The sequence below is a fragment of the Cucurbita moschata genome, unplaced genomic scaffold, assembly GCF_002738365.1.
Source record: "Cucurbita moschata cultivar Rifu unplaced genomic scaffold, Cmos_1.0 Cmo_Scf00032, whole genome shotgun sequence".
Taxonomy (NCBI): Eukaryota; Viridiplantae; Streptophyta; class Magnoliopsida; order Cucurbitales; family Cucurbitaceae; genus Cucurbita; species Cucurbita moschata.
This window is the reverse complement of record NW_019268548.1, coordinates 2,351,352-2,361,582: the sequence shown is the minus strand read 5'-3', so window position 1 is coordinate 2,361,582 and position 10,231 is coordinate 2,351,352. Positions and strand designations below refer to the sequence as shown.

At 40.7% G+C, this 10,231-nt stretch overlaps 2 protein-coding genes across 3 annotated transcripts in view; both read right to left on the bottom strand.

The window, feature by feature from the left end:
- LOC111429975 (WD repeat-containing protein 76) overlaps window positions 1-9,897 on the bottom strand; it is a 12,490-nt gene extending 2,593 nt beyond the window's left edge. Inside the window, exons 1-3 of one of the 2 annotated variants that reach the window (XM_023066065.1) lie at window positions 9,733-9,897; window positions 1,531-2,296; window positions 452-852 (exon numbers count right to left, since the gene is read on the bottom strand). In XM_023066065.1, the coding sequence (XP_022921833.1) occupies window positions 452-852; window positions 1,531-2,296; window positions 9,733-9,863 (1,298 nt within the window). In that variant the 5' untranslated portion in view covers window positions 9,864-9,897. Of the gene's footprint in view, window positions 1-451; window positions 853-1,530; window positions 2,297-2,385; window positions 2,567-9,732 lie in introns of those variants that run through there. The other variant, XM_023066067.1, reaches the window with a different exon arrangement.
- LOC111429981 (ATPase 8, plasma membrane-type) lies at window positions 3,156-9,065 on the bottom strand. The gene is made up of 14 exons (XM_023066073.1): window positions 8,803-9,065; window positions 8,489-8,707; window positions 8,268-8,405; window positions 7,129-7,443; window positions 6,713-7,039; window positions 6,526-6,645; window positions 6,316-6,438; window positions 6,128-6,232; window positions 5,721-6,030; window positions 4,961-5,475; window positions 4,646-4,816; window positions 3,880-4,062; window positions 3,622-3,797; window positions 3,156-3,512 (listed from the first exon to the last, which is right to left on the bottom strand). The coding sequence occupies exons 1-14, from the start codon at window positions 8,848-8,850 to the stop codon at window positions 3,416-3,418; spliced, it is 2,847 nt and encodes a 948-aa protein (XP_022921841.1). The 5' UTR covers window positions 8,851-9,065; the 3' UTR covers window positions 3,156-3,415.
- Window positions 9,898-10,231: the final 334 nt, after the last annotated feature.

Genomic DNA, 10,231 nt, shown 5'->3' with positions numbered 1-10,231 from the left:
GGGGGGGGGGGGGGGGGGGGGGGGGGTTGATCATTCTTCTCATGTAACCATAAAAGAGCTATAGTTTGAGATGAATAAACGAACTGCACTTTCAAAATAGTTGAGGTGAACAAACATTTAGAAAATTATAGTACCCAATGGCCAATTCATTGTTGCTCTGACGTAATACTAAAAGAAAACAATTCCTTGAGCAAACAAAACTATAGATTTTCATGCATACTACCTCTATATTCCACTCCCTCCCTTTCAGCTTAAATTATGAACCAAATTAAGTCCTCTAGTAAAAACAGTACAGAAAAGAAGAAAAGAATTACTGCTAGATTAAAAGGGTAATTCCGAACTCAATGAACCTGAGCTATAGGACACATTATTTATTCTCTCCTTTACCTTTTATGCTGACTCTGTTACTAGTGTTTCCCTATCATAAAGTTCCAAAAGATGATCCATTTACCTAGTAGTTGCAATGAAGCGTCCAGAGGGTGAGAAGTAAGCAGAATGAATCGCCCTTTTGTGGTTTATCGTCTTCAAGGGCTTTTCAGCATTAACACTTCTCAAATCCCAAAGACAGGCAGTTCCATCACTAGAACCAGTAGCCATGATGTTGCAATTTTCTACACTAAAATCTATGGTATTGATCCTATCTTCATGCAACATCCATTCCATTGGGCAGTTTCCAGTCCTTTTATCCAATATATTCAACCCTCCACGACCCTCAGCAAAATATAAGCAGTTTGCATCGTTTGATTGTTGAGCAAGAGAATATACAGTATATTCACTGCGATACAGAAGATCAAACATCTCTTTCTCTGCATCCATCAACCGTATAAATCCATCATAGCAACTGGTATGAACCTGAAATCATGACACAAAAATCATAATTAGCAGATTCAAATCTAATTGCATAATGTCAGCAATAGTAGCCATGCAAAATTCGGGATCCCGTTCCTAAACCATAAAAAGTATGTTGACAATAAAGAAACTGACTAGTGTGGATGTAAATCTCCATGCAAAATCAACCACTTCAACCATCCAAACACATCAACAGATTATTTTTCCTTAATTAAAAACTGCATCTTCCATCACTCAAGCACATTGTCTCCTTTGGTCAAATATCTGGTTCACAACTGACTACTAAGAAATGCCATTAAATACAGAAGGCATGAAAACAAGTTGCAGATGCTCGAGAAGCAATTCAACAATTAACTAGAACTAATATTTATTGACACATAAAGACTACTTCCACCTATGCCTAAGTGAACCTTTTCCATCACAAGAATAACTTGCCAAGAAATAATAAGCTCGCTTAATCTGAACTCCAGCAAAAAAGTAAAATAAATGGAAATTTACGATAAAACCTATTGAGAACCAACCGATCTATCCTCACATAGTACGAATTATTGTACGCAAGAACCAAGAGCCTTTTCATGCTAAAAACAGATCATAGAAAATAGCATATATTTCAAAAAATCAAATGCAAAAAATTATTCCTAATCTTTGAAGTCTTCCTAGATTCCCCCAGAAAAACAGTACCTTCGACAATGCATGCCGTTGAATTGAAATCCCAGAAATGGGACCTGAATGCGGGTGATACAAATAAACACCATTTCCTTCCTCTGACTGGTGATCAGCATTCCAAAACCCAACTTCCCCAAACTTGTTACCTACAACAATCATTCTAGAATCACGACAAGGGAAAAACCGCAATGCCATTATTCTTCCAGGCACAACCCGAGCTATGTTGTTGGCATTCAGAACCAAAGACCCAACCTTTAAGCGACTTCCATCGTTCTTATGTTCCATCTTAATCGATCTCGTCCAGTGACCTTTAATGTCACTAGTTAGTTCTTCAGTCTGTGTATTAACTAAATTCGGAGAATTATCAATAGGTTCCATCTTCAAACAATTCCCATTTCCCCCTCCTTCAGTCTTTATCTCTTTCGGGAAACTTCCATTGCCTTCCTCCAATTTAAAATCCTTAACATCATCAACTAATTCCTCCTTCACTGACCTGCTTTCCAGAGATTTAATCGAAATACCTACAATTGATTCAATCAGTGACCGATGAGACTCCCTCTCACTACAAACTTCAATCATTTCAAGGGGGCCTGAAACACGACGCGAAGGCATAGACTTGGGATCTGACTTCCGAATCTTAGTAACCGGCTCCGTAATATCATCAGAAACACTTTTGGCATCAGGGGGAATTCCTCTAGCACGTAAAGAGCGCCGCAAAACTATCGGAGTATCGATTTTAGGTTTGGTCTTCGGATAAACCTTTTCCGATTTGGTTTCAACTCTGGAAGGGGAATAACAAAGAGATCACAAACAAAACAGAAAAAAAACGAAGTAGGATGCCGAAATCAGTAGGAAGAGTTAGAGAGAGACCTTTGACGCTTAGAGGCAGCAGAGAGTTCGGAGGCTTTGGACTGAAGCTTGAGGGCGGCCATCATTTCATCGTTGCGGCGAATGTTCTCGAGCCTCTTGCGCTCGTACTCAGTGAGAGCTTGAGAGGCCATGGGAAACAGAAAGGGTTTAGGGCAGAGGTAGAAGCAGAAGGAGAATTGGGGTTTCGTGGAGTTCGAAATATGGAAATGATTCTTATATACAGTTGGAGTTGGCGGGAAAACACCACCGGCGGGTTGAGGGGATACATTGCCTATTTAATCGCCACGTCACTCTCATGCTCTGTGGCTAAAATATTTTTGTTCAATTATAAATTAGTTCTTTTTTATAAGAAATATTATGTCATAAGTTTCTTCATAAATTGTATTTATTTAATCCTTTTAATTTTAGTTTTTTTTTCCTTTTTTTTCTTTTAATGAAAGTAAATTAAAATTTTCCCAATACAATAGAGTTTTTTTTTTTTTTACACCCAATCTCACCGCTAGAAAATATTGTCTGATTGATTCGTTAGTATCGTTGTCATCCTCATACTTTTAAAACGCATCTATTGGGTACTGAAAAGGGGTTTCAACGTCCTTATAAGAAATGTTTTGTTTCCTTCTCTAATCAACGTGGAATCCACAATCTGTTCTCGTTGATACTTTGTCCGATGACTGGATCGTTAGCAAATATTGTATGTTTGGCTCGTTACGTATCACTGTGAGCCTCGCGATTTTGAAACACATCGCCTCCTAAAGAGAGGTTTCCATAGCAGAAAGTTTAAAGATATTTTTATTAATTTAACCAATAAATTATAACACAGACAACTATAACCATAATGTCTTTATTATTACAAGAAATTTTAACTTTTTCAGCTTATTTTGTCCTTGATTAAGAACTTCAGTCTAGAGTATATTTTCCTTATAAGAGTTACAAGTACAAAAGAAAGAATAACCCATTTCACCATCTATAATACATTTTTCTTCTTCGTTTTTGTTGAAAGTCAGCCAAATGTTGTCCACTCAATCACAGATCAAAGAGTATAGTGCTGTTGGATAGTGTCAATGTCCAACCCCTTCAACTTCACCACCGACTCTACATGGCCCTTCAAAGTGTGGAGTTCCCTCAGCCTGCACCGTTCAACATTCAAACACTTACTAAAAAGTTCATACAATTCCTGGTCTGTCGTGCTTGGAATGACTTTCTAAGTGTTCGATATTGATTTGTTTTCGAATTTACCTGGCAATTTCAGCTCTTTTCTTGGCTTGCTCTGCAATCGCTGAAAGTTCCTCGTAGCTGCTCTTTTCATGAAATATGGTTTCTGGTGGCTGCAGGCCATGCCTTGTACGTTGTGCTATAGCCCATTGTGCCTCTCTTTCGCCTTTTCCGTAATCCTTCTTCGTCGTAAACGCAGTCTACGGTAGCAGAATGGTCGAGAACATTCTTCAGCACGACATCCTATAAGTGAAATGACATTACAGAAGTTCGAACACGGACCTTATTCTCGAGCATGTTGTCCCAGGCCTTGCCGCTGAGGCCATAACGGATTGCAAATTTGAGGACATCAAGTGGGAAGTAAGTGACAATACTGAATAACCAGATGGCTCCTGCCCATCCCCACCCAATGCCTTTGATCCTTGCAAAGTCCCATTTGGAGTATACAGCAATTAGAGTGGCAACCTGAAAGGTAGGTAGCAGAATACAAAACAACGTGAGATCCCACATCGGTCGGGGAGAACGAAACCCTTTGTAAGGGTTTGGAAAACTCTCCCAAGCGCATTTTAAAAACTTTGAGGGGAAGCCCGAAAGGGTAAGCCCAAAGAGGACAATATCTGCTAACGGTGGGCTTAGGACGTTACAAATGGTATCAGAGTTAGACATTGGGTGATGTACCAGCAAGGAGGCTGAGCCCCGAAGAGGGTAGACACGAAGCAGTGTGCCAACAATGACGCTAGGGCTCCGAAGGGGGTGGATTAGGGGGACCAACATTGATTGGAGAAGGGAACGAGAACTGCTAGCAAGGACGCTGGGCCTTGAAGGGGGTGGATTGTGAAATCCCACATCGGTAGTGGAGGAGAACGAAACATTCTTTATAAGGGTGTGGAAACCTCCCCTAGAAGACGCGTTTTAAAAACGAGGGGAAACTCGAAAGGGAAAATCCAAAGAGAACAATATCTGCTAGTTGAGGGTTTAGGCTGTTACAAACCATGTGAAGTTTTGAAAAGGGTTTGAAAGGAGGTAGAAGAAGAAGTGTTGTTCTTACCAACTGTGCAGCAAGGAAGGCAATAACTAGCAAGAAACCAGGGCATTCAACAAAGGACCAACTTCTTGACCTGGTGACAAAGATGAGAGCTTGACTGATAATGCTCACTTGAAGATAGAGAGCAGAGTTCATCTCAGCAAGATCTTTGAGTGGCTTTACACCAAATGTTTTCTGCAGACAATGTTGACATGTTAGTATACAATGTCATCTTTTTGAGTGGCTTTACACCAAATGTTTTCTGCAGACAATGTTGACATGTTAGTATACAATGTCATCTTTGTGTTTAACGTTCAGGGCACCATATCGTTTTCTCACCGGGAAGAAGACGGTTTCGTTGGCGAGCCAGAAGAAAAACACGGTAGTGAAGGCCATGTATGTTCCAAGGACAACACCAGTAGCAAAAATCTCTTTGAGTCTCCATGAGTCAGGCACAGGTGACGGCTTCACCCTATCCTTTGAAATGGTCATGATGGTTCCATCGTTTAGGATGGCAATGATAAGGACCATAAAAGGCGAGAAATCAAACTTCCAGATGAGAGCAACAAGCATGAATCCCAACACAATACGTATAGTAATGGATACTGCATAGATAGTGTAGTTTTTCATTCTTTGAAAGATGGCTCTACTGGTTAACACAGCACTCACAATCACACTTAGTCCTGGCTCGGTCAAGACAATGTCTGATGCGCTTCGTGCTGCGTCGGTTGCATCAGCCACAGCGATACCGATGTCGGCCCTCTTGAGAGCAGGAGCATCATTGACACCATCTCCTGTCATGCCACAAATATGTTTCCTCTCCTGAAGTCTCTTAACAATCTCATACTTGTGTTCTGCAATCCACAAATGACTAGATTAGTTGGGGTGGGAGGGACTCCCACGTTGGCTAATTTAGGGAATGATCATGGGTTTATAAGTAAGGAATACATGTCCATTGGTACGAGGTCTTTCGGGGAAGCCCAAAGCAAAACCATGAGAGCTTATGCTCAAAGAGGACACTATCATACCATTGTGGAGAGTTGTGTGGAGAGTTGTGATTCCTAACAATCTCTTGTGGTTAAAAGTATAACGTGATTACCCGGGAAGACTCCTGCAAACCCATCAGCCTTCTCAATGAGTTCATCAACAGGAATAGAAGCAATTGTCTCATCCATGCTTTGCCCGAGCAAAGACGACGACGGATACATGTTCGTGCCCATGCCGAGCCTCCGACCGGTTTCTTTCCCTATTGCAAGTTGGTCACCAGTGATCATCTTAACATTAACACCAAGTTCTAGAGCTCGGCGAATGGTTTCTGCACTGTCATGCCTTGGAGGATCAAATAGAGGCAAGAGACCAACAAATTCCCATGGTTCTCCAGCACTTTCCTTGTCCTTGTCTTTAACAGTCTAAACATGATGGCAAACAAGGTTTAGAGGTAATAAGAAAGCCTATTCATTCTATGAGTTAATGAACCTATTTTGTATATATATTCACACAATTCACCTGCCGACCAACGGCCAATGAACGAAGACCGCGATTAGCGTAGTTATCGATAATGGTATGAGCTTTCTGCCTTGCTTCACCTTTAAGGTCACAAAGGTCAATGATCTAATACCAAAATGACAGAGTTAGGCATCTAAAACAAATGTGGTTCTTCGTAAGTGACATTGGCTATCAGACAACAACACTACCTGTTCAGGAGCGCCCTTGCTGCTTCTGTGCCAGTTACCATCTGTGTCGATGTAGGTAATGGCAGTACGTTTATCGACCGGGTTAAACGGCAAGAAATGCACCTCAGTTATTCCTGCTCTTGCCTTTAAGAGAGCCAAATGGTTCAGTATACCACAAAAGGTTCAGTAAAAGGAAGCCCATGAACATAAAAACAAAGCTGAGTATTAAACCTCTTTGGGGTCATCCAACATTCCAACAATGCAGGCATCGATGGCGTCTTGATTTTCGACTCTCGACGCTCTTGCAGCAAACAGCATGACAGCGTCCTTGTCCATGTTTGGTACAAACACCTGCAGTCAGAAAGGCACCATGATGAGCCATGATCAAAGCCAATGAGTGAAACTATGTGAGCTTGACCTCAATCAGGGACTTGTCTACTGTGAGCTTGTTGAGGGTGAGAGTTCCTGTCTTGTCACTGCACAGGACATCCATTCCAGCCATCTCTTCAATGGCTGTCATCCTCTTGGTGATGGCACCTTGCTGCGAAAGGCGATGCGATCCGATGGCCATGGTTACTGAAAGAACTGTTGGCATTGCAATGGGAATGCCTCCAATGAGAAGCACCAACAAGTTGTCAATGCCCTCTCTGTATGCTCTGTGCTGGATAGCAAACATTACTAGAATCTCAATGACCATCCCGACCGCGATCGAGCATATACAGAAGTTTCCAATGGCCGTCAACACCTGATCAATGATAAACCATTAGAACCACAAATCTTGCCATGAATCCTACGTTACTTTGGTTATGCAAGAATCAAGAGTTTTTCTTTTACCTTTTGGAAATGACCAACTTGGTTGGTGCTGTCCACAAGATGAGCTGCCTTTCCAAAAAAGGTATGCACTCCAGTGGCAATAACAACGGCCTCAATCTCACCTTGCTTGCAGGTGGAGCCAGAGAACACTCCATCACCAGGATTCTTGGTGACAGGCAAAGATTCACCCGTAAGAGCAGACTGGTCGATCTTCAGAGGATCGCCTTCTAAGAGACGTGCATCGGCCGGGATAATATCTCCTAATTTAACGCTAATCACATCCCCTGGAACCAGAATTGCTGCCTCCTCTTCTTTCCACTTTCCATCTCTTAGAACCTACACGAGTTGAAAAACAACAATCTCATGAACCGCATTATCCCGTGTTAAATCATCACTAAACTCAAAAGTTTAAGTGGATGGGTTAGAGTAAATTTAATCATGTTCTCATATAACTTCGAGACCCAACAAATCCTTCCGTTGACATCCAAAGAGTTGGAGAGAAATATCTCTTGTTTTGATTGTTTGGAATCACGACTCTCTATAATGGTATGATATTGTCCACTTTGAGCATAAGCTCTCGTGGGTTTACTTTCGGTTGCCCCAAAAGATCTCATACGAATAGAGATATATTCCTTACTTATAAACCTATGATAACCCCTTAATTAGTCGATGTGGGACTCCTCTCCCAACAATGCTCAACAATCATCCCCTCGAACAAAGTACACCATAGAGCCTCCCTTGAGGCCTATGGAGCCCTCAAACAATCTCTCCTTAATCAAGGTTCGACTCCTTCTCTAGAGCCCTCAAACAAAGCACACCCTTCGTTTGACACTTGAGTCATTTTTTACTACACCTTCAAGGTTCACAACTTCTTTGTTCGACATTAGAGGATTCTATTGACATATCTAAGTTAAGAGCATGACTCTGATACCATGTTAGGAATCACAACTCTCCACAATGGTATGATATTATCCACTTTGAGCATAAGCTCTCATAGCTTTACTTTTAGTTTCACCAACAACCTCATATCAATGAAGATGTATTCTTTACTTATAAACTCATGATCAACCCCATTAGCTGACATGGGACTCCTCTCCCAACAATTCTTAACAATGACACCATATTAACCCACCCAAAACTTCGAAAAGGAATGCAAATACCTTGGTTTTGGGGGCCAGACCAGCCATGAGAGCAGCAGCTGCATTTCCAGCGTTGTTCTCTTCAATGAAACTAATGGTAGAGTTAATGATCAACAACACAATAATCCCAACAAAATCTTGCCAATCCGGTGGTTTCCCCTGCATTTTAAACCACAATCTACCTTGAGTTTCTAAGTGTAAGAGAACGAACAAGAACAAATTTGGGTAAAATGTATAAGTACCCCTCCATTAGCCAGGGCAATGGCCATGATTGCTGCAGATTCCATAACCCATGATAGAGGATTCCACATAAACCCCAAGAACTTTAAAACTTTGCTCTCTTTTTTCTCTTCAAGCTTGTTAGGACCAAAAATTTGGAGCCTCTTTTCTCCTTCTGCTGTGCTCAATCCTTCTTTAGTGCACTTTAGCTTCTCAAAAACTTCCTCCACAGGAATCCGTTCCTACAAGAACCCACATAGAAAAACAAAGATCAAAACACAAAAAAACAGAGAATCGCAAAAACAAAACAAAAGAAACAATGAATCAATGTTCTTACTAGATCAACGTTCTCATTCTTGACATCTTCCAACGAAATATCGCCCATAGCTGACCAAAAACAAGCAAAACGTAGAAGAAAATCTCCAAAAACACTTGGAATATCCCTTCTTTCTCCGGCAGGCTCTACTTATAGGAAATGGAGAAGGCGAGGGAGTTGATTCAAGAAACCCCATGATCGGCTGTGGGTTGCTAAATGAGTAAACCTGCAGAGCTGGAGTGGTTACAACCAGTGCCGAGCAGAGTTGGTTGATACCTTCTGTGGCTTCCCAGACCCTACGGGCTGTTCCAGTAACAGGTTGGCGGATGTGGCAATGAGAATGTAGCATTTTGTTCATGGTCCTGCTACAAAAACAAAATCATTTTATTTATTTATTTATTGGTTTGAGGTTAGAATTTTGGTTACAATTAGCATTATATAAATGATAATTGAAATCAATGTATTGAGTTAGAATAAGTTTTGATAAGTTTTGACGTGAATTTAAAATTTATGTTTTGGATGTATATTTATCAAATATAATTATGTTTTATTTTACTTTAATTTGGATTAATATTATTACTAAAAACTAAGACCCGCCTCTAACAAAGTTAAAAATTCTCGTTTAACTGACTAAAGGGAGCGTGGAAAGATTTTTTCTGTTAGCTATACAGAACCAAGAACTAGGATTAAATTTTTCGTCCCAAACCTATCGATTTAATTTTAGTAGCCGGCTCCGTAATATCATCTGAAACACTTGGCATCAGGGGGAATTCCTCTAGCACGCAAAGAGCGCCATAAAACTATGGGAGTATCGATTTTAGGCTTGCTCTTCGGATAAACCTTTTCCGATTTGGTTTCAACTCTGGAAGGGGAATGACAAAGAGATCACAAACAAAACAGAGAAAAAACGAAGTAGGATACAGAAATCAGTAGAAAGAGTTGGAGAGAGACCTTTGACGCTTGGAGGCAGCAGAGAGTTCAGAGGCTTTGGACTGAAGCTTGAGGGCGGCCATCATTTCATCGTTGCGGCGAATGTTCTCGAGCCTCTTGCGCTCGTACTCAGTGAGAGCTTGAGAGGCCATGGGAAACTGGAAAGGGTTTAGTGCAGAAGCAGAAGGAGAATTGGGGTTTCGTGGATTTCGGAATACGGAAATGATTCTTATATATGGTTGGAATTGGCGGGAAAACACCACCGGTGGGAGTTGTGGGACCACATTGCCTGTCTAACCGCCACGTCACTCTCATGCTCTGTGGTTAAAATCTTTTTGTTGAATTATAAATTAGTTTCTTTTTTAATAAATACTGTCATATGTTTGGTCATAAATTGTATCTATTTAATCCATTTAATTTTAGTTTTTTTTTTAATGAAAGTACATTAAATATAGTACTAAGACTATTTTTTAACTTTTTAATAAAAGTGAGTATTAATAAAACTTTTTAAAATTTGAAA